Source organism: Peromyscus californicus, unplaced genomic scaffold, assembly GCF_007827085.1.
Source record: "Peromyscus californicus insignis strain IS unplaced genomic scaffold, ASM782708v3 Scaffold_11__1_contigs__length_118956290, whole genome shotgun sequence".
Lineage (NCBI taxonomy): Eukaryota > Metazoa > Chordata > Mammalia > Rodentia > Cricetidae > Peromyscus > Peromyscus californicus.
In genome coordinates, this window is record NW_026294402.1 from 60,005,455 (window position 1) to 60,032,219 (window position 26,765).

At 49.4% G+C, this 26,765-nt stretch overlaps 1 protein-coding gene across 2 annotated transcripts in view; it reads left to right on the forward strand.

Moving 5' to 3' along the window:
• Cilp (cartilage intermediate layer protein) overlaps positions 1 to 26,145 on the forward strand; it is a 43,702-nt gene extending 17,557 nt beyond the window's left edge. Inside the window, exons 2-12 of one of the 2 annotated variants that reach the window (XM_052712348.1) lie at positions 3,750 to 3,861; positions 8,841 to 9,919; positions 10,510 to 10,560; positions 11,667 to 11,825; positions 14,098 to 14,187; positions 14,801 to 15,070; positions 17,510 to 17,689; positions 18,530 to 18,844; positions 19,596 to 19,704; positions 20,555 to 20,712; positions 23,653 to 26,145. In XM_052712348.1, coding sequence (XP_052568308.1) covers positions 11,765 to 11,825; positions 14,098 to 14,187; positions 14,801 to 15,070; positions 17,510 to 17,689; positions 18,530 to 18,844; positions 19,596 to 19,704; positions 20,555 to 20,712; positions 23,653 to 26,021 — 3,552 coding nt within the window. In that variant the 5' untranslated portion in view covers positions 3,750 to 3,861; positions 8,841 to 9,919; positions 10,510 to 10,560; positions 11,667 to 11,764 and the 3' untranslated portion in view covers positions 26,022 to 26,145. The remainder of the gene's footprint in view (positions 1 to 3,749; positions 3,862 to 8,840; positions 9,920 to 10,509; positions 10,561 to 11,666; positions 11,826 to 14,097; positions 14,188 to 14,800; positions 15,071 to 17,509; positions 17,690 to 18,529; positions 18,845 to 19,595; positions 19,705 to 20,554; positions 20,713 to 23,652) is intronic. The other variant, XM_052712356.1, reaches the window with a different exon arrangement.
• Positions 26,146 to 26,765: the final 620 nt, after the last annotated feature.

Here is a 26,765-nt window from a genome sequence, read left to right on the forward strand (position 1 = left end):
CCTCAAACTCACTGAGATCCACCTGCCTCTGCCTCGAGTAGTGGAATTGAAGGTGTGTGTCTACCACCAGGCCCTGAGATCCTCCCTCAAAACAAGATAGAAGAGTAGGATTGACTTCTGAGGTTGTCCTCTGATTTCCATGCCATTCACATTCCCACAAACACATACAATTAAAATTTAAAAAGACGTATATTTTGCAAACTCACAAAGGAGAAAAAATTAGGTAGGAAAAAGAAGTACTTGTTGGGAGTGGCCAAGGTAGGAGGATTGTGTGTTCAAAGTAGCCTGATCAGGAGTGTGAGAACCTGTTTCTAAAATCAAAGGTTGAGGGCTAGGCCTGTAGTGGTAGAGCATTTGCCTAGCATGCCCAGGGCCCTTCTCAGTAAGGGAAAGAAGGGAGGGAGGGGGAGGGAGGGAAGGAAAGAAGGAACCTTTGGTTTGTTTTGCATGTGTGAAAACGTGGGTTTTCATGTGGGTGAATGTATGGGAGCAGGCGCATCTGTGCATGTGCGTGCACACGGCTGTTGAGGTCAGAGGACAACTTCAGTTACCTTTTCTCCAGTGCCACCACCACTGCTCCCTCCTCCTCCTCCTCCTCCTCCTCCTCCTTCTTTAGTTTTCCTGAGACAGGGTCTCACTTTGAAGATCAGGCTGGCCTTGAACTCACAGAGATCCACCTGCTTCTGCCTCCCAGGTCCTGGCATTAAAAGTATGTGCCACCACACCTGGTTGAAGTACCTTCCACTTTTTGTCGGAGACAAGGTCTCTCACTGTTTGGGATGTCACAAAGCAGGCTAGGCTAACTGGCCAGCAAGCTTCTGGCATCTGCCTGTCTCCACCTCCCATCTCACCGTCTCTGGGATGACAAGCATGTCCTGACATGTCTGGCTTTTTTTGTGGATTCTGGGGGTCAAACTCGGGTTCCCGGGCTTGTGAGACAGCACTTTACCAACCCAGCTATCTCTCCAGCCTCTGCAGCTTCCAGTTCTAAAGCCCGGAGCTTTGCTGGTGCTCACACTTGCCTCCCAGTGTGCCCTAGGTAGGAAAAAAAAAAACCAAAAACCTGGAGGCACCATATGAGAATAGTAAAAGGTGGGGAGGGAGGCGTTTTGGGGGAGGGAATCTGTGAACTGGAACAGCCTGGAGATTTTGATATGTGTTAAAGGTGTGTGCTAATAAGGAACTAGACGCCCCATTTGCCTATAGGGGGAGAGGAGGGAAGTAGGACTCTTCCTGACACACAGAACCAATTCACACTGAGTGCAAGCGTAGCAATCCTCTTTTTATCCCTTCAGGGTCTAGCCTGAGCTGAGTCCAGGCTGTCATTCTGTGGGTTGGGGGCCAGCGTGGACCTAATATCCACCATTGCCCAAAAGCTTGGCATGGAGAGCTGCAAGCAACCTTCAGAGCAGCTTCTGCAAGCCCCCTGTTCCTTCACCAGGAACCTCCTCTGAAGAGGGCAGTCATGTGGCTCAAGCCTCTGGGGGTGTCTCTAGCCCTAGGCTTTGTTCACTGGCAGTGGAGAAAGTGGCCTGAAAGCTTGAGGGCTCTGGTCTCTGCTGGGGCCAGGAAGAGGCTGAGCTTCTACTAGGTAGAACCTGGCTCTCCTAACTCCCTTCCTCTAGGCTGTGAAAGCCCCCTGCAGACCTTCCCTCCCCAGGAGGAGAAAAGCCCCTATCAGCTCTCCCCCCACTGGTGGGATGATCCTTCCTTGCAAGGCACAGGCCACAAGCTTTCTCCATACTTAACCCTCGAGTGAGAGCACCTATTAGTTCCCAGGGCAACGAGGAAGATGATAGTGGCAGGGTGGCCTTGATCGCACAGCCCACTCCCACGGCTGACAGTCTGTCCTAGGGGCGTAGAGGCTATTGGTCCGCTGCCCAGATAGCTGGGTGCAGTCCAGGGAGGAAGGTGGTGACGGAGATCTCCTGGCCTGGGACAGAGCTAGTGGCTCCCAGGTATCTGCTATGGGCGAAGCTGACTTGGGAATTCTGGGCTTACCCATAGGGACCCTCGCTCTCCCTCGGTGTGCCTTTCCTCCTTGAGGTATGGGAGGAAATGGGTAGTATGGTAGGTATCTTTGATCATCAAAGCAGAAGTAGAGAGTCACCTCAGAAAGGGCTTTTCTGGCCAGGGACTAAGTGTGTGTGTGTGTGTGTGTGTGTGTGTGTGTGTGTGTGTGTGTGTTCATGTGCTCATGTGCACATATGTGTGCAGATATACATGTGTGAGCATGCATGTGGTAACCAGAGGTCAACCCTGGGTGTTGTTCCTCAGGAGCTATCCGCTTTATATTTTGAGAAAGGGTCTCTGGGACCTATAATTTGCCAGTGAGACTGACTAGTGAGCTCCCGGGATCTGCCTGTCTCTTCCCCAGGGCTAGGAAGATAAGCATACACTATTACACTTGACATTTTGTGGGGAGGGTGGGTGGGATTCAAAGTCAGGTTCTGGTGCTCCTGTGAAGAGCATTTTTCAGACTGAGCTATCTTCCCAGTCCTCACAGCTCCTGGATGACCCAAACATGTAGTCTGAGGGCCTCACAAACGCCAGGCAAGATAAGCACTATGGTTCTCCGGAGGAGACCGATGCAGCCCACAGAAGCAGAACCTCTTGGCCAAGGTCAGAGAATTGACAGAAGGCTGGGGGTGGGGCCTCAGATAGAACAGAGTCACAGAACCTATGTTTCTTGAGGGACCGTGAAGCCCCAGGCAGCCTGGGAACTCACTCCATTGGCTGGGAAGACATTTCTGTCACCTCTTTTTCTAGGGCTAGGCTGTGACTACTCCAAGGCCTAGAGTGTGGGTAGGTCACCTCTACTGGTTCAATCCTGGGTTCCTCTTTGGAAAGGCACACCCTTTGGTGAGGGGGAGGAAGCATTTTTGAGGTGAAATGTTGTCTAACAGCCATGAACGGAAAATATTAAAAGTCCAATGGCGCCAACAAGATTCATGCCAGAGACAGAAAGTACAGAGAAGAAGAGGAAACATCCTTGTTATTGAGGACCCAGGGGTCTGCAGGGAGTCAACTAGCGGTCACCCACACCCTGTATCCCAGGCCATCTCCATCTTCAGGACTAGCACAAGCCTCTCCTGGGCCAGAGGAAGGCCCTGGCATGATGACCTGAGGAAAGCCTGTGGGTCTGTTATGTTTGGTTTACCCGGTACTCTGGGGAGGGCAGAGAACACAGCAGTGTGGGCCATGGGCCATGGGCTATCTCAGTGGGAGTGTGAGAGGCCAGGCCTACTCTACACATAGTCAGAGCTTTCTGGGTGCTAAAAGGCCAAGAATGGGAAGCTAAGCCAGGATACTCTCTCCTGTAGGGCCTCTCACCACGGGGAGGGTGAGGGTGGGTGGGGGGCAAGAAAAACGTCAGTAGGTTGTGATTACAGTTCTTCTGGAGGAGTGCTCAGGGACTGTGGGGCAGAAGAGGGACCATTGGCTTAGCTTGGGGCTGTGAGGAGGGGCTCTCAGAGGAATGGATGGGTGCCTGGGGCAAGCCCTACTATCCATAGACAGTGAGGGAATTTCACAAATCTGGAGTCTGAGTCTGTATTCTTGGAAGTGTCTCTGTGTGTCTAGGGAAAGATTAACTGACAGAGATGCAGAAAAGGACTGAGTCTCTCCACAGGGAGCAGACAAACTTCAGGAGAAACACAGGTGCCTGAGAGACAATGTGCTGGGAACCCCACACATGACCTCTACGGAAGCAGCCAGCGCTCTTAACTGAACCATCTCCACCCCTCCAGCTCTCTTTTCTAGGACATTTTGATGGAACGATTGCTTGAGAGATCTGAAATATGCAAGAAGGGGTCTTGAAACTGCTTGGGAGAGACGACATGGAGTCACCATCTGTTCCAGGTACTGTCTCTGTGGAACAAATGACCCAAGTTTCTCTGCCTTAAGTGATAACCATTTTATCATGCCCCGCAGACTCGGTAGCTCAAGATTTCATGTAGGAATCAGCTGGACAATGTGTTCTTCCCTCCCCCCATTTGGAATACTCTTGGGATTTATAAACATCTCAGATTTTTTGCTTCTTTTTCCTATTTATTTAACATGTGTATGTCTATATGTTGGGGTGAGTGTATGCTATGTGAGTGCAGGTACCCAAAGAGGCCAGAAGAGGGTACTGTGAAGCATCTGATGGGGTTCTGAGAACTGAACTCCAGTCCTTTGCAAGAGCAGCAAGCACTCTGTGTCACTGAGCCAATCTCTCCAGCCCCGATTGTAGAAACCCCTACAGTTTTAAAACTTTTTATTTCATGTAGATGAGTGTTTTGCCTGCATGTATGTCTGTGTGTCACATGCATGCTTGGTGCCCCCAGAGGACAGAAGAGGGCATCAAGTTCCTGGGACTGGAGTTAAAGTTGGTGGTGGGCCACCACGTGGGAGCTGGGAATCAAACCCGGGTCCTTTGGAAGAGCACAAGTGCTCTTAACTGCGAGTCACCTCGATAGGCCCTTAAATTTTTTTGAATTCATTGTTTAAATTACAAAGTCCTAGCATTTAAAAATCTTATTTGTTTTTATTTTATGTGCATGGGCGTTTTTGCCTGCATGTATGTCTGCGTGAGGGTGTCAGATCTTGGAGTTACCAACAGTTGTGAGCTGCCGTGTAGGTGCTGGGAATTGAACCGGGGTCCTCTGGAAGAGCAGTCAGTGCTCTTAACTGCTGAGCCATCTCTCCAGCCCCCTAAAATTCATTTTATTTTGAACTATATGTATGTGTGTACATGTCTGTGAGTGGCTATGTGTATGTGAGTGCAGGTGTCTCCATGGATACTGGGACCAGTTCCAATTATGTCCTTTGAGGCATTAACTAAGACCACTTAATGACACTCTGCTGATGGGTGAGCTGGTAAAGAGGACCCAAGACAACATCACTCACATGTCTGCAGCCTTGGTGGTGACAGCTGGAAGCCGGGCTCAGTGGGGCTGTCGACAAGAGCTGCTGCAGTAGGCTTCTCTGGTATAGTGGTCTCGTGGTAATCAGATTTGACTTCTTTCAGCAGCTGGATCTCCCTAGAGCAGTGCTTCTCATAGATCTATAGAGCATGACCTCTCTTCAAAGGGGTTGCCTAAGACCACCAGAAAACAGATATTTATATTATGATTCATAACAGTAGTAAAATTACAGTTATGAAGTAGCAATGACCATACTTTATGGTTAGGAGGTCACCACATCATGAGGAACTGTATTAAAGGGTTGCAGCATTAGGAAGGTTGAGAACCAATGGACTACACTGAATGACCCAAGAGAAGCTGTATGGCATGAAAGTCATGAGGCCACCTGAGACTCAAGGTGAGAGAAGTTCAGTTCTTCATCTTGATGTGGAGTAGTGTACTCACTTTGTACAAGAATGGATGATATAGCTGGGCATGGTGGTACATACCTTTAATCCCAGCACCTGAGAGGCAGAGGCAAGTGGATCTCTGAGTTCAAGGCCAGCCTGATCTACAGAGCGAATTCCAGGACAGCCAAGGCTACACAGAGAAAGTCTGTCATGGAAAAAAAAGAAAGAAAGAGAGAGAGAGAGAGAGAGAAAGGAAGGAAGGAAGGAAGAAAAAGAAAGAGGAAAAGAATGAGCGATATAATGGAAGCCATCTTAGACACGGAGAGAGAACAGTTCTGAAGACATTGTCTGTCTGTGTACCTGGATCTAATTTTACAAGCATGATGGTATATGCATGTAATGCCAGCACTTTGGAGCCAGGGGCAAGAAGACTGATACAGTCCAAAGTCAGCCTGAGTTACAGTATGAGATCTCATCTCAAAAAATAAAGTAAGGGCCGGGGATGTTTCAGTTAATAGAATGCCTGCTTGTATGCATGGAGCTCTGGGTTTGGTCCATAGCACTGCATAAAACAGGGCATGGTGGTGCACATCTATACTCCTAGCATTTGGGAGGTGGTGGCAGGAGGCACAAGGTCACTTTTGGTCATACAGTGAGTTTGAGGCCAGCCTTGGCTTACATGAAGGCCTGCCTGGGTCTGGAAAGCCTCTCCAGGCCACAGGAGGGCACCCAGGGTGGGGGTGGGGGTGTCAAGAGTGTTAGAGACAGACAACACCGCCCTCTGGAGTCATCAGGGTCAGCCCATCCCACCTTCCCTGCCAAGCTTCTTTCCCAACAGCAGAGTGGGGATCCTTGACCATAGGATTTGGCCCCAGAAGGCCAGCTAAGCTGGGCCCCAAATTCTTCTGCTGCCTGGGTGGGAGTAGGGTTGATGAATGAATTTCCAGTGCGTTCCAAGCAGGGGATTGGAGCTGCTTGCAGACAAGCTTGGCCTGCAGAAGTCCCAGATGGCTGACCCATCCAGGCCAGGCCTTGGATAGTACAGGCCTATGGCTGCCTCCCAATCCCTGTCTGTCTCAGGGTCCTGGCTGAGGGAGCAGCAACCTCTTCCTCAGAGGGGATCTTGGAGGAGAGGCTTGGGAAAGCTCCGATGCCCTGAGTCTAGTTGTATATAGCTCTTGAGAAGAGACTGATGGGAGCATGGGAGAGGAGCGGGGCAGGAGCTAGGGGGACCCAAACAGCAGGGCTAGAGTTAAGACCCAGAGAGTCTGTCTTCCTCTCCCATCAGTCTTACCTATCTTTTTTGTTGTTGTTGTTGTTTTTGTTTTGTTTTGTTTTTCTAGACAGGGTTTCTCTGTGTAGCTTTGGAGACTGTCCTGAAACTCACTCTGTAGCCCAAGCTGGCCTCGAACTCACAGAGATTCACCTGCCTCTGCCTCCCGAGTGCTGGGATTAAAGGCGTGCGCCACCACCGCCCGGCCAATCTTACCTATCTTGCCAACCTCCGAAGTCATACTGCTTTTCTAGCAAGCCTCCTGCCCCACAGGGCCATTTCTCCTGTTCTCTCCTTTCCATATGTTAACAGACCTTGCTCTCCTAGAGCTGGGGGGATGGGGAGTGGGGTTTAGGAATGCGCTCACTCAGTCCAAACTCTTATTGCAAGGTTGGAGACACTGAGGCCCAGGATTACTTGGGATGTTACTAGTCCAAGTTCACAAACCAGAATGAGTTACAGGACCAGGACTAGACTTCTGAACCCCAGGTTCTTTTTTTTTCCCCCTGCCCTTTATTTTAGTGATTGTAGCTCAGTCTCTCTCTACCTGTCTGTCTCTTCCTCAGACCTGCTCACCTGGGCTTCATTCCTTTCATACAGCTGCTGTCAAAGCCTGAGCTGAGGACTGAGGATGTGGTTCAGTTGGTCGAGTGCTTGCGAAGCACTCGACAGCCTGACACACTCTTGTAATCTTAGCACTGTGGAGGTGAGGCAGGAGGATCAGGAATTCAAGGCCATCCTGGGCTACATAACAAGTTTGAGGCCAGTCTGAGGTTACAATGAGACCCTTTCTCAAAACAAAACAACAACAACGAAAAGCAAACCACCAAGCCTTAGCTGAAGCCACTTCATGGATTGGCTCTGATGAGCGGGTCGGGCTGGGGCCGACTATATTTACAGAGCCTGTTGGCTAAGGCCTGGATGCTGGATTGGAAAATAGGCTCCATAAGAAAAAGCCAAACAGACCTGTGTCCTGTGTCAACTCCAGAGTCATTGCTACTCAGCATCCTTCCTCTGTCCCTCCTTTCAGGCCGTGTCCCCACTAAGAAACTAAGTTTCTGATCCTCTGCTTACACACCGAGAAAAGCAGAGATACAATCAGGCTTGAGCATGCATGCCCACACAGGCCGACAAGAGGATCCATACTGCTGCATTGTGGGAACTGGTCCACGAGATGCTCTTTCCTCTGAGTGCAGAGACATGTCTATGATGTATAATATTGATTGTAAACCTTACAGGTTCTGACATCACTTAGGAGACAAGCCTCTGGGCATGTGTCTGATGAAGTTTTAGAAGTGAGTTAACTGGGATAAGAAGACCTGTACTAAATGTGTGTGGGTGGTATTGTTCCATGGCAGGGATCCAGGACTAAATAAAGAAGTGGGCTAAGCTGTAGCATCCACCTCTCTCTGCTTCCTGACTGTGGTTGGAATGTGACCAGCCACCTCAAGTTCCTGCTGCCGTGACTTTTCCGCCATGATGGACTGTGGATCCTTATGCTGTGAGCCAAAATAAACCTGTTCTCTCTTGTCGTTCTTATCCTGGCTCCGCAATGAGAAATGTGACTAACACAACATCCTTCTTGTGGCTTCCCGCTGCCCAGCCAAGCTAGCCATCTGCCATGAAGAAGAGCTCAGTCAGGCTTTGTGGAGTGACCTTGTTGTGGACGGCTGTAGGTACCAGCCTCTACCTCCAAGTGTTGGCATGGGACAGGAAGCCCAGGCCAGCTGGATGAGGCTGTGACCTGAGGCAGCACTCGGGAGACCCCCTCTTCATCTTCTCCTTCCAGCTGTGGTTCTCCGTCTTTTCAACCAGTTATCTTCGAAATGTGGTCTGAGGACCACCAGCTCCATCGCAAACCCAAGTCTCATGTTCTACAAAGTCTGTGTGGGGGGCCAAGAAACCTGGACTTATTTGTTTGTTTGTTTGTGTATGTGTGCCTGCATGAGTATATGTGCACCATGTGCACGCCTGGTGTTCATGGGAGCCAGAGGGTATTGGATATCCACCTGGAACTGGAGTTACAGGTGGTTGTGAACTGCCCGATTTGGATGCTGGAAACTGAATATAAGTCTTCTGGAAGAGCAGCAAGTGCTCTTAAGCTTCAAACCATTTCTCCAGCCTCCAGTTCCCAGAAGCCCAGATTTTACTAGCCTTCTGAATTTTTTTTTTTTTTTGAGGAGGGGTCTCATGTAGCCCAGGCTAACTTCAAACTCTTTGTATAGCTGAGGACCATCCTGTATTCCTGATTGCCCTGCCTCCATCTCCCAGGTTCTGTGATTACAGGTATGGACCACCACACCTGGTTTATGCAGATGGAACTCAGGGCTTTGTTCAGGTCAGGCAAGTGCTCTACCAATGGAACTACACCACCCCCCCTCCCACCTCCCCCACCCTGTTCCCTTCTAGCTGTTTCTTATGATGCTAAAGTTAGATAGCCATGGCCTAAGACAACAGGGAGCCTCAGGCTAGAGCTGGAAGAAGGAGATGGGGGAAGCCCTAAGGTACAGGCAGCTGCTTAGTCATCTGTGGGTCAGGCTTGCTGGTAGACATGCATACAGGCAGACACACACACACACACACACACACACACACACACACACACACACACACACACGGCAGGGTCAAAGCACCTCAAATGCTGAATCTCTCTGGTCTCGGTGGGTGCAGGGAGGCACACAAATGAAAATGGGGAGGGCTAAGGATGAACTGTTCTTAGGTGATAGCCTGTAACCCAGGATCTTTGTCCCTCATCCCTTCTGAGGGTCCCTGAGTGCTCCTTCAAAGGCCAGAGAAGCTGAGTCATTGCCCAGCTCAGACCAGACACACCCATCCATGGAGGCTGAGGTGACCTGTGTGCCAAAGAGAGTATGTGCTAAGATCTTGTTGTGCATGGGCTGGCCAGCTGGGGAATGTGGGGGATCAGCAGACCAAGCTTAGGCCAGCACGCACCATCCCAAGCTATGAAATGCTGCCCAGATGGAGAATTCCCCTTGGCCCTTTCCCAGGACTGGGTCCAATGGCCAGCCTTCCTCCTGACCCCTGTCTCTCTGACACAGACTGTGGTGCCTAGGCTGTGGCCCACTTGGGCCATCCCTGCTCTATGGCGTCCTTCCCCACCCCGCCCCCCCACATCCCCAAGGATCTTGATGTTAAATTCTTGCCCCTGTGAGCTGCTGGGGATGTGGGGAAGGGAGGGAGCCTCATGCTCAGATCTGGTTTCCCTGCTTCTTCCCGTGGCTGGCTGCCACGGGCTGAGCCACCAGCTGTGCTATATAAGGCCCGCGGCTGGACTGCTGGAGAGGTGAAGAAGACTTGGACCCCAAGCTAAGAGCCTTGTTCAGGACACGGTGAGCTCCAACCCTCTCACCCCATCCCTGCATCTCACTGCCTGGCTCTGCTCCTACCCTCATCCATAGACACCTCATTGTTCTTTTTTTTTTTTTTTTTTTTTCTGGCTGACCACCTCATCCCCCACGAAAGACGCCCTTTTCCTGCTTTGACACTTCTCTTTTGTCCCTTATTATCCAAAGTCGTGCCTCAGGCCTGCCCACCTGAAGTCACAGTCCCCGCAATGGCCCCATCTTGGTCTCTGTACCTTTTCCTCCTGTGGCCGGCCACTGTGCACTGTCCAGGAGCTCCGGGGAGCGTCGGCTGGGGAGCCTGAGTGTCAGGCCTACTGGGAGGAAATGGTGGGATTGTAGAGAGCCTCTCTGCTGGCTGCCAGATGGGAAATGGCTTTTCCACAAGGTGCCTCAGGCCACCCCGGCCTCTCTGACAGTCTTGGAGCTGTCTCTGGCTTTGCAGGCCTGCTCAGAGCCCGGAAGCTTGGAGTAGCCTGAACCAACCTGGTACAGCGGTTTCAGGGCTAGACAGTCTGCATTGTGGGTTTTTTCGTCTCCTGAGACATCCAAAAATTTAAGGGATCTTTTTCTTCCAGAAAGGAGACGTTTTCTTCCTGTTCCTTCCGCACCAAACTTGGTAATTGAAGGTAACTTTTTTTTTTTTTTTTTTTTTTAAGTCTTTCTCTGTAGCTAAAGACATCCTGGAACTCACTATAATAGCCCAGGCTGGCCTCCAGCTCACAGACACCTACCTGTCTCAATCTGAGATTTTAGGTATAAGTCATCGTACGCAACTGGAGAGAATGGGTTTTTAGATCAGATTCTGGGTTGGAAAAAATACCCAGTTGAGAGGAGCCTGGGCCACTCATGCCCACCCCATAGTTCTTTAACATTATGTCTGGGCATGTTTTCCTCTCCCTGGTCCTGCAGCCCTGACTCTATGTTTCCAGTTATTGGGAGCCCTGGGTTCTCACTATGCACCCCATCCAGTTCCCTTTAGCTGGCTCCTGGCTGTGGTGCTCCTAGCCAGGTCGAAAACAAACAGGCCAGAATGGGTTCCAGCTGTGGCCCGTGCACATCTGGGAATGTGTTCTTGGAGGTGGTGCGGCTGAGGCATGGGTGACTTTCAGCCTGCCTGTCTACCCTAAGAGAGCCCGCTGTGGCTGGGGCCAGGACTGCATGGCCTTAATATGTCGCCACCTGTACAAAACTATGAATCCCACCAAAGGGTAGCGAAACAAAAGCCTGGGTCTTGAAAGTGATCAGTAAGCTACCCAGAAGGCCCTGGAAGTAAGCCAGGCCCTTCCTACTGTCAAGGAACTTCTTTATCTCTATCCTCCCTTGTGGCCTGCCTGCTGTGGTACCTGGCACATTTCTACATCTCCCAAACAGCTCGGTTTGGCCGTTCAAGCAGCTGTCACCTCAGTAAGACTCCATTCTATCTACCCTTCACCCTGGAGAGGTCAAGAGCTATTTCTGCTGGAGCCATAAGAGATGTGACTCGGGCTTGGGATGTAGTTTAGTTGGTAGAGTGCTTGCCTAGCTTGAAGGAAGCCCTGGGTTCCATCCCTACCACCACATAGAGCCAGACTGTATCCCAGCACTCAGAAGATGGAAACTGGAGAATCAGAAGTTCAAGATCATCCTTGTGTACACATTGAATTTGAGGCCAGCCTGGGCTACAGGAGACCATGTCTCAAAAAAAAAAAGTGATCCAGAAGTGTGGGATATGATACCTTTTGCTTCTTTGCAGATCATTGGCTCTATGAAACATCCCTGGGGAACCACTGGCCCAACTTTGTGAAGCAGTATCACCTATCTGTGACATTTCTACGTGGCCTTGAGGGAAAGATGGCAGCAACCAAGACCTGGGTACTCTCTTTCCTGGTCCTGGAGTTCACCACTGTGCTCGGTACGCACTAAGTCCCATAGCTTCTACTTGACACAGAGAAGTCGTTTCTGTTCTGGGACCCAATTATGCATCTGCCTGGCCTGGAGATTTGAGGGTGTTTGATAGTATCTACTCTGAGATCATACTTAGTATTAAAATGCACAGAACAGAATCAAATGGCCAGGATGAGCGGTCACACATGGGGAGGAAGGGAAAGAGATGGGAAAGTTTCTGTCCCTGTGCACCAAATTTAGCTCTGAGCCTCCCGGCAGCCAAAGCAAAAGGGAGTCACAGGGGAACCACGGAGTTCTCAGAAGCAGGTTTGGGGTTGGTCTGTTTTCAGTTGCATGAAAATTCTTCTGGCCCTGAAAACTCAGTTCCTTTACACCCTGAAGTCAGGTTGGATGGACACACCAGACATTGTCCTGGCTTGCTTGCTCTCTGCTCCTGGAGGTGACCCAAAGATCAGAAAGAAGGTGCCTGGCGGAGCTGCCGGCGGCCTGAGATGTCTGTACTTTGCGGAGAACTCTCCCATGTCGCTCGCCTCTTCTCATTTCTCATCACACTGCTGATGCAAAGACTGCTCACAACCCTTTTCAAGCTGCATGCCCCGCAGGCTCGTGACCACAGATGCGGGAACAAAGGCAGCTCCTCCACAGTGCCAGCGCTGTGCGTGCCCGCCTCCTGCCTCGCCCTTTCTACCTTGGCAGCTGCTGTTTGTAAAGATGATTAACATTCAGCCATCTGAGGGGACATCAGATTAGGTTGATTAAAAGGGCTCCCATCACCCCAATTAAGCAGCACAGAGAATTCTGACTTGGCTCCTTGCCTGGGAGTTAATTGCCTTTCAAAGCTTTTGCAGGCCTCCGCTCTTCTTTCTTCTGCTGCTTCTGGAGCCCTCAACCCAGCTTTGTGTAGAGAAGGGCTAGAGAAGGTGGCCCCTGTCCTGAGGACCCTCTGCTCATGAGGCTGTGGTCAGAACAGGGAAGATCACTGGCCCAGTAGGTTCACTGAGTCCTTTATGGGATGGTGGATTTCAGTGTCAGCCCATCAAGAGAAAGGGACAGCCCCCCCCCCCCCACACACACTTTGTGCCAGGCATTGAGCTAGAATAGCTTGCTAACATTTATTCAGTATATGGCATTGTTCTGAGGATTTTGTGAATGAACTCTTAACTCTCCTATTTTTTTGAGGACTGGGTCAGGGGGCTTAAATAGCCTGCCCAAGGGTAGTTAGAACGTGGCAGAGTCTGCAGCCCTCTCCAGAGATACTGGTGTCTCATTTCATGGGACCCTCAGGCCAGCAGCACCTTACAAAGGGGAAATCAGTGTTTCCGCTGTATAAGAAAGGAAAATAAGGCTCCATCTTCCCTGGGACAGGTCTAGACTCCCTAGCAGGAGCCTCAACCTACTAGCTACCTGAAGTATCCATCGGCCCCACTTAAAACTTTTATTTATGTATTGACTTACTATTCCTGTGTGTATGTGTGCGGGGAGGTCAGAGAATAACTTGGGGAGTCTGTTCTCTCCTTCCCTGGGATTGAACTCAGGGTGTCAGGCTTGGTAGCAAATGCCTTTACCTCTCAAGCTATCTCTCTGGCCTTAATTTTTTTAAATTATCATATACTAACTATACGTAAGAATGGGTTTCATGATATCATTTTCATATATGTGTGGTATATCTTGATAAAATTAATTCCCATTGCCCTCTCTTGTCCTCCTTCTACTCCTGCTGACACCCCCTTCTTCCTTCCTTCCTTCCTTCCTTTCTTTCTTTTTTTTTTTTTTTGGAGACAGGGTTTATGTAGCCTGGTTGACCAGTCTAGCCAAGTGCTGAGATTAAAAGCATGCACCGCTAGGCTTGGTCTCTCTCTCTCTCTCTCTCTCTCTCTCTCTTTTTTTTTTTTTTTTTTTTGAGACAGAGTCTCATGTAGCTGAGGCTGGCCAGGAACTTACTATGTAGCCAAGGTTGTCCTTGAACCTCGGACACTCCTGCCTCCTCCACTTCCCAGGTGCTGAGATTACATGCATGTAAAAAGTCCAGCTGCTCATCTGTTTCTAGAACAAGACTGAAAAGGGAATTGTCATTTGTCGAGCACGCCCTCCATGCCAGCCTCGGTGTGTTTTATGGGAAACAGGCCGAGAAAGAAAGCACTTGGGGAGGTTCACAGCAGTGAGCGGCCCAGTGGGGATTTGGACCCATGCTCAGGGTTCATGCTGAATCCACCTCTCCAGACCAGCTCTCTGCATCTTCAAACCCTGTGAGCCCTGGCTTCTCTTCTTCTGTCCTGCAGGGAGACAGATGCTTTCCCAGTCAGTGAGAAGAGTCCAGCCTGCGAAGAGGACCTCTAACACCTTTGCCAAGTCTGCTGACTCCCTGGAGAGTGAGTCTCCATCAGAGCAGGGAGAGTTGGGAGGGGGTCTTTACTGGGCTTGCTAGGTCCGTCTCTGAAGCCTGGGGAGGAAGTTAGGATTTCATGGAAACTATACTTGAACAAGACACTTGGCTGTTCTCGCCGGGCAGAAGAGTGCAGTATAAGAAAGCTCAGAGCCAGGAAGCTGCCTGATGTCTTCTAGAAACGGGGTGCTAGCACACTAGAGCTGGTGGGGATGGAAGGGGTAGAGGAGCATGGAAAAATAGCAGAGTCTCACCCTCGCTGACTTGCTAAGAGATTTTTGTGCCAGAGAATGCTGTGGTCCAAGCCACATGGAAAAAGCTTACCCCATGTACAGTGTTAGAAAGGGGTAGAGTGGGAGGAAGAGATTGGACAGCAAGTCCCTAGCATGGCCCTCCAGGCTGATGAGAGCTGGGATGGAGGGCTCCACATTGTAAGACAGAGAAAGGACTGAAGAGTTGGTGGTGAAATAAGGGGTGGGGGTGGGAAATGGGGATTGAATAGAGACAGGGCGGGTTCTCCCGGATGCATCAGGAAAGGATAGCTGGAGTTCACCTGCTGTTCAGGGATGGTTCCTCCTCAACCTAGCTCTGTCTCTCAGGTCCTGGTGAGTGGACAACTTGGTTTAACATCGACCACCCAGGTGGGCAGGGTGACTATGAGCGATTGGATGCTATTCGCTTCTACTATGGGGAGCGTGTGTGTGCCCGTCCCCTGCGGCTAGAGGCCCGGACCACTGACTGGATGCCTGCGGGCAGCACTGGCCAGGTGGTCCATGGCAGTCCCCGTGAGGGCTTCTGGTGCCTCAACAGGGAACAGAGACCAGGCCAGAACTGCTCCAATTATACAGTGCGCTTCCTCTGCCCACCAGGTGAGTCTGAATGGCCCCAGCCCTTGCCTCTGGGCAGCCTTGGCCCAGGAGAGGCCAGGATTCGGATAGCACATCCCTGCATAAGCTCCCAGTCTTGTAACAGCTACAGAGTCTCATTAGTGTGATAAGGGCCCCAGAACTGCTCCAGCCAACCTGTTGTGTTGCATTCCAGTGACTCCGTAGGGAAGATGGCGCTCATCTAACTTCTGGGGTTTGACTCTAAGTTGCTGTGTACAACTGTGTTGTCTATTTATTCATTATTTATTTTTGTGGTACTGGGGATTGGACCCAGGACATTACGTTAGGCAAGCCCTCTACTACTGAGCTACATCTCCAGCCTTCTGCCCTTTTATCTATTTATTTATTTTTTAAATAATGAGATAGGGTTTCACTAAGTTGCTCAGGCAGGTCTTACAACATATGATTCTCCGGCCTCTGTCCCACGTAGCTGGGATTATAAACATAGGGAAACAAGCCTAGAGCAACTGTATTCCTATAGCCCAGGCTGGCCCTGAACTTCCTATGTAGACTTGGATGACCTTGAACTTCAGATCCTCCTGATGGTGCCAGCTCCCAAGTGCTGGGACTCTAGGTATGTAGCACCAGGCCTAGGGGCTGGGTCTCCAACCCACAGCCGTATGTGTATCAGGCGAGCATTCTATGAGCTGCATCCCCAGTCCTGTTCCCTCCTCCTCCTTTTTTTGGGGGGCGGGGGGAAGTAGGGTCTAGCCCTAGTCTGCCTGGGAATCATTATGTAGCCCAGGCTATGCTTGAACTCCTGACCCTCCTGCCTCTCTCCAGAATGTTGAGATTACAGCCATGTTCCTCTATGCCCAGCTGCATATTTTAGACAGTTTTTTGAGGCTCCTTAGTCTTATGTTCTCACATGTTCCTCAGTGTTAGGGATTTGACGTAGGGCCCTTCATATGCTAGGCAAGCGCTCTTTCACAGAGCTGCATTCCTAGTTCTCTTAAAAAAATTTTTTCTGTATTTTTGTTTTGAGAGAATCTTGATAAACTACCCAGACTGGCCTTAAACTCATGATCCTTCTGTTAGGGGATTATAGCTATTGGCCTCTTACATGTGGAACAGGAGTAACAGTGTATCTTAAGGGTTTACAATTTTAATTTTTTTTTTTTAGTTTTTTTTTTTTCACTGCATAGTTTAGGCTGGCCTCAAACTTACTATGTAGCTCAAACTAGTCCCTATAATCATCTGACTCAGCTTTCCAAGTGCCGTCCCTCCATTCGTGGGAGTTTTGATGACGCTTACGTGAGATAATTAACGAAGCAGTTGAGCCCAGGTTCGCTAAACGTCAACTGCTGCTACAATTTCTGTGTGCAAGATGCTGGCTACCCTCATTATTCAGCCTTGGCAATTGACCTTGAGACTTTGCTATCTCAACAGGCCACACGAGGCTTAGAGAAGTCAAGTTAGTACACCAGCTACACAGCTAAGTGCTACACAGGGATTTGAAACACGTCCATGCTTGCAGAATCCATGTTCTTTATATTTCATTCTATCCACACACTGGACAGTGCAGATATTAAGTGACCTGCTGCAGGCCTGCACTCTGGACAGGCACCCTGCCCCTGGGGCTCTACCTGTCGATACAGACTGATGCTGCAGACCCCGGAGCCTGTGATAGTTTTATGCTGTTGGGAACCCAGCTGTTCTCTTCAGCAAGGGTTGAGCCTCCTTTTTATGCACAGGCTGTAGGAGAGAAGTGAGGATGTAGGCAGGAGTCTGGCTATTTGGGTCATTGTAAACTACAGGCCCTGAATTCCCAGGGAGCCTGTCTTCAGGGAGCATGTGGTTGTTTTCACACTAGTGGAGGGTGATGGGCCGCCGCCAACATAGGTCCTAAGACAACAGTGGAGGACAAAAACAAAACAAAACAAAACACCTTTCACCCATATGTTGCCTCTGTGCAAGTTAGAAACATTACTTCCTCAAGACTCTTAACTTCCCTTGTTAGAAAAAAAAATCATTGTAGGGCTGGGGTGTAGCTCAGTTGGTCAAGTGCTGGCTTAGCATCCACAAAGCAATAGGTTTCGTCTGCAGCAACACCTAAACTGGATATGTGGTAGCCTGCCTCCTTATAATTACAGCAATCAGAAGGTAGAGGCAGGAGGATCAGACATTGGAGGCCAATCTTGGTTACATGAGACTGTCCCAAAAAAAAAAATTTTTTTTTTTCCTGGAGCTGAGGACTGAACCCAGGGCCTTGTGCTTGCTAGACAAGTGCTCTACCACTGAGCTAAATCCCTAGCCTCAAAAATTATTTTTAATTCATTGAAATAAATAGAAATATCGGTGAGGCTTCTGATGTCAGTAGGGACCTTGTGCTCCCGCACCAGAGAAGAAACACTCGTGGGGTCAGACTTCTGACCCAATCCCCTGGGGGAGAAAGTGACTTCTGCTGCTCTCATCTTCCAGGGTCCTTGAGACGAGATACAGAGCACATCTGGAGTCCTTGGTCTCCCTGGAGCAAGTGCTCAGCTGCCTGTGGTCACACCGGGGTCCAGACTCGTACCCGCACGTGCTTGGCACAGACAGTGTCACTGTGCAGTGAGGCCACCGAGGAGGGCCAGCTCTGCGTGAGCCAGCCCTGCACAGGTACCTGCCTCCCTCTGCGCACTGGGCTTCTGTGATAGGTGAGGTTGAAATAGCCTGAAGGATGGGCTAGAGGGTCAGTGAAAGACTGAGTCATTCCTTCACTATCTATCCCTAACTGAGCAGGTCATTTGCTCTGATGGGAGATATACAAGGCAGCTAGGAACACAGGGCATTGTCAATTATCACAGCTTAAGAAATCAGCTGGGCAGTGGGGGTGCATGCCTTTAATCCCAGCATTTGGGAGGCACAGGCAGATGGATCTCTGAGTTCAAGACCAACCTGGTCTACAGGACAGCCAGGACTACACAGAGAAAACCTGTCTTGAACCCTACACACACACACACACATACACAAAACAAAAGAAGAAAGAAAGAATATGAGAGAGAGAGAGAGAGAGAGAGAGAGAGAGAGGAGAAAGCTGGGCGGTGGTGGCGCACGCCTTTAATCCCAGCACTCGGCAGAGGCAGAGGCAGGCGGATCTCCATGAGTTTGAGGCCAGCCTGGTCTACAGAGCAAGATCCAGGACAGGCTCCAAAGCTATACAGAGAAACCCTGTCTCAAAAAACAAAAAACAAAACAAAACAAAAAAAAAAAAAGAAAAGAAAGAAAGGAAGGAAGGAAGGAAAAAAGAAAGAAAAGAAAAGAAACCAGGAAGTTGTATAGAGGAAGTTTCCTGGGCTAAATCTGAAGGGTGAATATGAATTAGTTGTACAGGCAGTAAGAAGGAGTTAAGAAAGACCCAAGGAAGAAAGGAAGGGTGCGTGAACATCCAGGCTGGGATAGGAGGGAAGATGAGTCAGAATCCATAAAGTCCTGCTGATATGGCTCCTTGTCCCACAGCCTGTGACCTGACCTGCCCCATGGGCCAGGTGAATGCTGACTGTGATGCCTGCATGTGCCAGGACTTCATGCTTCATGGGGCCATCTCCCTCCCTGGAGGTGCCCCAGCTCCGGGGGCCACTGTCTACCTGCTGGCCAAGGCACCGAAGATGCTGACCCAGACAGACAGTAGAGGGAGGTTCCGAGTTCCCGGCTTGTGTCCTGATGGCAAGAGCATCCTGAAAATCACCAAGACCAAGTTTGCTCCGATTGTGCTCACGATGCCCAAGACTAGCCTGAAGTCAGCCACTGTCAACGCAGAGTTTGTGAGGGCAGGTGATTAAGTGCCCTGTGGTAGGAGGGTTACAAAGTTGAAAGTTCCTTCCCCGGCTCACTCAGTGTAGAATCTTTGCTATGACCCACAAGCCCTATATCCTCTGGCTTTCCCTAATTTTTTTTTTCTTTATTCCTACTGTGCAGAATCAATCTGTTATAGCCACAATGGCTTGTCTGCTTCTCAAGTATAGATACATCCCTGCCTCGGGGCTTTGGCACTTGCTGTGTGTACTCAGGGTAGAGTGTTCTTCTACTAGATATTGGTAGGTCCAGCACCCTGAGGCATGAGGATTCCCTGACTACCTTGTCTAAAATAGTCAATTACCACAAAGGTTTGTAGGTCCTAGAGGAGCTTGGGAAGTTCAGAAATGGTGTAGAATAGTTCAAAACAAAAACATAACAAAAACCTTGTTCTGCTGGAGGCAGAAGATCATGAATAGTGCACAAGTGAGCCACTTGGTTCTATCCTTTGTAGCACTTAGAGTGTGGCTGACACCAGGTCCCAGCATTCTCCACTGTCCCATCCAGAGGCTACCAGAGAAGTTTGGGAACAGGTCCCAGATGGAGAGGATGGAGGAGGGGAATCCACTGGTGGTCAGTTCCTTTGGGTATTAGGAGGGCACCAGAGATGGGCAGTGGGTAGGATAAAGCCATACAATTTCAATACCGCCGAAGACCCTGAGGAAGCAGGGCTCTCTAGAGCCTGTCACAAAGTAAGAAACCCGACACCGTTTCTCATCTTCTCCCCCAGAGACTCCATACATTGTAATGAACCCGGAGACGAAAGCACGGCGGGCCGGGCAGAGTGTGTCCTTGTGCTGCAAGGCCACAGGGAAACCCAGTCCAGACCAGTACTTCTGGTGTGTATTCTCTCAGCCACCCTCCCCAGTTCTCTCAGAAATTGGGGCTTGCCTGCCTTGTTTCTAGACCAAACCGTAGCAATGGCTCATAGAATAAAGGCACATGTGGGCTACTGGTGCAGTGCCTGAATAATGGCGTTTACAAGTGGGGGGTCTGCAGGGTTGTTGATCAGACAACCAGCCAACCCTCTTACACCTCAAAGCTCAGCTCACTCTCCCAAAACATCTCTCTCTCTCTCTCTCTCTCTCTCTCTCTCTCTCTCTCTCTCTCTCTCTAAGATTGGATTTCTCTATGTAGCCCTGGTTCTCCTGGAACTCGATCTGTATACCAAGCTGGCCTCAAATTCAGAGATTCACCTATCTCTGCCTCCTGAGTGCTAGGATTAAAGCATGCACCACCATGCCTGTCTCCAAAATGTCTCTTGACCTTAGTTAGGGTCCTAACATGCATGTTCCTATACCAATCAGCAAGATTCTTCAGTTCTGCTTCCCCCAGCAAGGTCAGAATCCCCAATGCTAGGGGTGAGTTCTTTACCCTCCAATAAGCACATATTGCCACTAGCTTGTTTAGAATGCCAACAGTTCTGGGAGGTCAGTTGGAGATCAGCGCTCTTGTTTTACAGAGCAGGAAGCTGTAATTCAGAGAGGTGTGAGGATTTGTCTAAAGATCCCCCATCAATTAAGAGGTGGGGCTGGGGCTTAGAAGCAGTTTCCCAACTCCCAGGCAATCAGGTGCTCTTGGGCAAGCCAAGTGAAAGTGAACCATTCCCAGTCCCCTGCTTCCCGGCACATCTTCAGGTTTACCTCTCCTCTTGTGGCCCACTGGGGCTCTACCTCTGCATCCTTACAGGTACCACAACAACACATTGCTGGATCCCTCCCTCTACAAGCATGAGAGCAAGCTGGTGCTGAGGAACCTGCAGCAGGACCAGGCAGGGGAGTACTTCTGTAAGGCACAGAGTGATGCTGGGGCTGTGAAGTCCAAGGTTGCCCAGCTGACTGTCATCGGTAAGCCTGTGTGGGTCTCAGGGGCCCTGGGTCTACATCAGGGCTGGCTGAGCACTACTCCAGTCGGCATCACTGGGCAGGAAAAGCTTGGGGTTTTCTATGATGTGTACAGTACCAGGCCCTCCGGGATGTAATGAAGAGCTATGTCTTGCTGTCGCAGCACCATCATTTGAGGTGTGTGTGTGTGTGTGTGTGTGTGTGTGTGTGTGTGTGTGTGTGTATAGAAATGTAAATAAAATTCAATCAAGACAAAAACATGTAGGGCCTGGGGATGCTGCTCAGTTGGTACAGCACTTGTCTAGCATGAATGAAGCCCTTGGTTCAGTCCCCAGCACTGCAAAAACCCAGAAGATGAAAGTAAGGGGGTCAGAAGGTCACGATCATCAGCAGCTACATCATCAGTTTGAGATAGCTTTGGCTACATGAGATCCTGTCAACTTGCCCCTGAAATTCAGAAAAAAATGTAGCTAAAATAGGAGCCCAGGCCCTAATAGACAAGAAATAGATCCCTTCCAGATAGCTAAGGCATGGTAGCACATGCCTGTAATCTCAGCATTTGGGAGGTAAGGGGAGGATCAGGAATTCAAGGTCATCTTCTCTTACATGGTGGGTTCAAGGCTAGCCTTGACTATATAAGACTTTATCTCAAAAATCCAGGCCTCCTCCAAAAATAAAAACCCCAAAACTGATATTGTGCAGTGACCCCCAGGAGTCTGATTGTTGTCTGAGGTGTGGCCTGGGCATGCATGGCTTCAAAGCTCCTCACTTCATTCTGCTTTGCAGTGAAGGTTGGCCAGTCCTGATCTTAGAGAAGCCTCAGCACAGTGTGTGGAGGGAGAAGTGTTATGGATTGTGGGGCTATAGAAGCAGGGGACTGAGCATGTGTTATACGAAAGGGTGACCTGATTAAAGCTGGCTTCTAGAAGAAAACTGGAGGGGCAAGGACTTCAAGCCAAAGGCCTATCAAACCTGTCTTGGACAGTGAGGGGAAGAGGATATCTTAGGAATTGGCCTAAATGGAATAAAACAAAGCAGAGGAAATGAAAATTCATTGGAAGAATTATGGAATATTTCACAGACTCCAAGAAAATTGAGCAACAGACCTCAGAACAGACAAGGCAAAGGGCCTTTAGTGGAGGAAGCGAGGAGTGTGCCAGCTGTCACAGCAACACACCCTGCTGCCACAGTGATCCTTTCATGATACTTTACTATTCGGAAGTTCAGTTGACAGATAACAACTGCATATTCTTTCCAAATATGTGTGTATACTGCTTTAAGTTTAACATAAAGGGGAACTAAAGAGAAAATGGTGTTAATGCGAAATAGAATTGTGTCAACAAGCCGGGCAGTGGTGGCGCACGCCTTTAATCCCAGCACTTGGGAGGCAGAGCCAGGCGGATCTCTGTGAGTTCGAGGCCAGCCTGGGCTACCAAGTGAGTTCCAGGAAAGGCGCAAAGCTACACAGAGAAACCCTGTCTCGAAAAACCAAAAAAAAAAAAAAAAGAAAAAGAAAAAGAAAAAAAGAATTGTGTCAACAGCTAAAAGCTTTGGCACAACAGCTAAGAAGAGAGAGCTGACATCTGTGCTTACTGAAGAGTGACCATGGATGTGACCTATAAAGGTTGATGGGTACAGAGGTGGCATCCCAGTGGTTTAGTCTTTGAATACGACTATTATAAAGACATCATTTTTTTTCAATTGAGAAACAATTCTGGGCATTGTTCCAAGCTAAGCAAAGTGGAGTCTTATATTGATTCATGTGGTAGTTGAAGTCTTGAGAACTTCAGTGTATGGTAGAGGCCATGGGGAAAACACCAGGCTGCCATTACTTTAAACAGGGCTTGTTTTTGCTTGTTTGTTTGTTTTTGGTTTTGTTTGTTTGTTTTGAGACAAGGTTTTATATAGCCCAGTCTGGCCTCAAACCCATTATATGGCCAAGAATGACCTTGAGTTTATGATCCTTCTGCCTCTACCTCCCAAGTGCTAGGATTATAAGTATGTGTCACCATGCCCAGGTAAAACAGGGTTTCTGGGGTTACAGAGATGGCTCAGTGGTTAAAAGCACTGGCTACTCTTCCAGAGAACCCAGGTTCTATTCCTACATGGTAACTTAAAACCATCTGTAACTCCAGTTCCAGGGGATCCAATGCCATCTTCTGGCCTCCATGGACAGTCTTCTGGCCTCTGTAGGCACAGAAACACACAGGCAAAACACCCATGTATACAAAATAAAAACAAGAAAAACAGGGTTTCTGCCTACACGAATGTTTCCTGAGATGCATGAAAATCCCCAAGGATGCAAGAAGTGCCTGTCATTGCAGGACACAGGTCACGAATAGCTCCTTTCTCTTATATGCCAGCAACACCTCCAATTTTGCTGATAATCTCAAAACACCCTCACATTTTCAAGATCCCTCCATTGAGAACTGCTATTCTACTGACCTCGTGCATGTATAAACAGGTTAGTAATAGCTGTCCCATATCCCCAAGAAAGTTCTAAGAGAGTCACGGTTGCAGACATATAAGTCCTTTGAAAACTGTAGAAAGGAAGGGATGTGGCTCAGTGGTAGAGCAATTGTCTAGCATACACAAGGCACTGGGTTCAATTCCTAGCACTACCACCACACACACACACACACACACACAAACACATACACCAAGCTTGGAGGCACATACTTAGCGATCCCAGCACTTGGGTGGTAGAGGCAGAAGGATCATGAATTTAAGATCATTCTAGGCTACAGCACAAGCTTGAGGCCAACCTGGGCTATGTGAGACCCTGTCTCAACAAAACAAAAACAAAATCAAGAGAGATGAGAAAGAGAGAGGGAAGGAGAGAGAGAGAGGAGAGAGACAGAGAGAGAGAGAGAACACATTGAGTTGAAGTACTCTGTGTAAGACATGAATTTACACTTTAACATCCACACCATTCTTCTTTAGCACATGATGAGAGTCCTTGCAACCCAACCCCTGAGAGCTATCTTATCCGGCTGCCCCACGACTGCTTCCAGAATGCCACCAACTCCTTCTACTATGATGTAGGCCGCTGTCCGATCAAGACCTGTGCAGGGCAGCAAGACAATGGGATCCGGTGCCGGGATGCTGTGGAGAACTGTTGTGGCATCTCCAGAACAGAAGAGAGGGAGATCCAGTGCAGTGGGTACACACTACCCACCAAGGTGGCCATGGAGTGCAGCTGCCAGCGATGTGCAGAGACACGGAGCATCGTGAGGGGCCGAGTCAGTGCGGCTGACAACGGAGAGCCCATGCGCTTTGGCCATGTGTACATGGGGAATAACCGTGTGAGCATGACTGGCTACAAGGGCACGTTCACCCTCCACATCCCCCAGGATACGGAGAGGCTAGTGCTCACATTTGTTGACAGGCTGCAGAAGTTTGTCAATACTACCAAAGTGCTGCCCTTCAACAAAAAGGGGAGTGCAGTGTTCCATGAGATCAAGATGCTTCGGCAGAAAGAGCCTATCACATTGGAAGCCATGGAAACCAACATTATCCCCCTGGGAGAGGTGGCTGGTGAAGACCCTGTGGCTGAACTGGAGATTCCATCCAAAAGTTTCTATAGGCAGAATGGGGAGCCTTTCACAGGAAAGGTGAAGGCCAGTGTGACCTTCCTGGATCCTCGGAATATTTCCACGGCCACAGCTGCCCAGAGTGACCTGAACTTCATCAATGATGAAGGAGACACCTTTCCCCTTCGAACATACGGTATGTTCTCAGTGGACTTCAGAGACGAGGCCACTTCTGAGTCACTCAATGCTGGCAAGGTGAAGGTCCACCTAGACTCGACCCAGGTCAAGATGCCAGACCATGTGGCAGCCATGAAACTCTGGTCGCTCAACCCAGACACAGGACTGTGGGAAGAGGAAGGCGATTTCAAATTTGAAAGCCAGAGGAGGAACAAGAGGGAAGAGAGAACCTTCCTAGTGGGCAACATGGAGATCCGAGAGAGAAGGCTCTTTAACCTGGACGTCCCTGAAAGCCGAAGGTGCTTCATCAAGGTGAGAACTTACCGGAGTGAGAGGTTCTTGCCCAGTGAGCAAATCCAGGGGGTTGTAGTCTCGGTGATCAATCTGGAGCCCAGAACTGGCTTCTCATCTAACCCCAGGGCCTGGGGCCGATTTGACAGTGTCATCACAGGCCCCAATGGGGCTTGCCTGCCTGCCTTCTGTGATGACCAGTCCCCTGACGCTTACTCCGTCTATGTCTTGGCAAGCCTTTCTGGAGAAGAACTAGAGGCAGTAGAGTCTTCTCCTAAATTCAACCCAAATGCAATTGGTGTCCCTCAACCCTACCTCAACAAACTTAAATACCGTCGGACAGACCATGAGGATCCACGGGTTAAAAAGACGGCTTTCCAAATCAGTATGGCCAAGCCGAGACCTAACTCAGCTGAAGAGAGCAATGGACCCATCTACGCCTTTGAGAACCTTCGGGCGTGTGAAGAGGCACCGCCCAGTGCGGCCCACTTCCGGTTCTATCAGATTGAAGGGGATCGCTATGACTACAACACAGTTCCTTTCAGTGAAGATGACCCCATGAGCTGGACTGAAGACTACCTGGCATGGTGGCCCAAGCCAATGGAGTTCAGGGCCTGCTACATCAAGGTAAAGATTGTGGGGCCCCTGGAGGTGAATGTACGATCCCGCAACATGGGGGGCACCCACCGGCAGACCGTGGGGAAGCTCTATGGGATCCGAGATGTGAAGAGTACTCGGGACAGAGACCAGCCTAATGTCTCATCCGCCTGCCTGGAGTTCAAGTGCAGTGGAATGCTCTATGACCAAGATCGTGTAGACCGCACGTTAGTAAAGGTCATCCCCCAGGGCAGCTGCCATCGGGCCAGTGTTAACTCTATGCTGCATGAGTATCTGGTCAACCACCTTCCATTAGCAGTCAACAATGACACCAGTGAGTATACCATGCTGGCACCCCTGGACCCCCTGGGCCATAATTACGGTATCTACACGGTCACTGACCAGGACCCTCGTACAGCTAAGGAGATTGCACTTGGCCGGTGTTTTGATGGCACTTCTGATGGCTCCTCCAGAATCATGAAGAGCAATGTGGGAGTTGCCCTGACCTTTAACTGCGCAGAGAGGCAGGTAGGCCGCCAGAGTGCCTTCCAGTACCTCCAAAGCACACCCGCCAGGTCCCCAGCTGCAGGCACTGTCCAAGGAAGAGCACCCTCCATGAGGCAACAGCGGGCAAGCAGGGGTGGCCTGCGCCGGCGTGAAGGAGTGGTCCCTCTGAGGTTTTCTGGGGTTGCTCAACAACCTCTGAGCAACTAAGTCTGGTGGGTCTTCATAGTCCTCCCTGTCCACCTCAGGTGACAGCTGTTGTGAGACTTTTGCACGAATTGTCACTTGTTAATTTAAACACATCTGTTTTGGTGCATCCTGCTTCTCTGTACCTTTACTTCTTGTCTCTATCTCATGATGCTGGTTGGCACATGGCCCCCAGGATGACAAAATAAAGATCCCTTTTTAAAAAGAAACAAAAGGAATGGGTACACTTCTGCAACTTTGGCTCTTCATTTTCCTGTGACTGCAAATACACTTCTTTTGTATGGTTTTACCAGCCTCTATACTAATGATAATTTAATACAAGTGAAACAAATGAACAGTCTAAAGCATATTTCTTGGCCATGTTCCACAAAAATGTAAGCAAAGCCTTTGTCAAAGTTCATATATATATATAAATGGTGGTCAAATAAGGAAATAAACGATAATATTTTTCTTGAAATGCAATTAACATTTCTTTTTAAAATTTATTTATTTAATATATAATTTATTTTTATTTTATGTTCATTGGTGTTTTGCCTGCATGTATGTCTGTGAGAGGGTGTCAGAAGCCCTGGAACTGACATTACAGGCAGGTGTGAGCTGTCATGTGAGTGCTGGGAATTGAACCAGGGTCCTCTGGAAGAGTAGCCAGTGCTCTTAACCACTGAGCCATCTTTCCAGTCCTTTAACATTTATTTCTTCAGCAAATTTGGGACTCTGGTATACATGTAATTGTAGGTGATTGAAGTT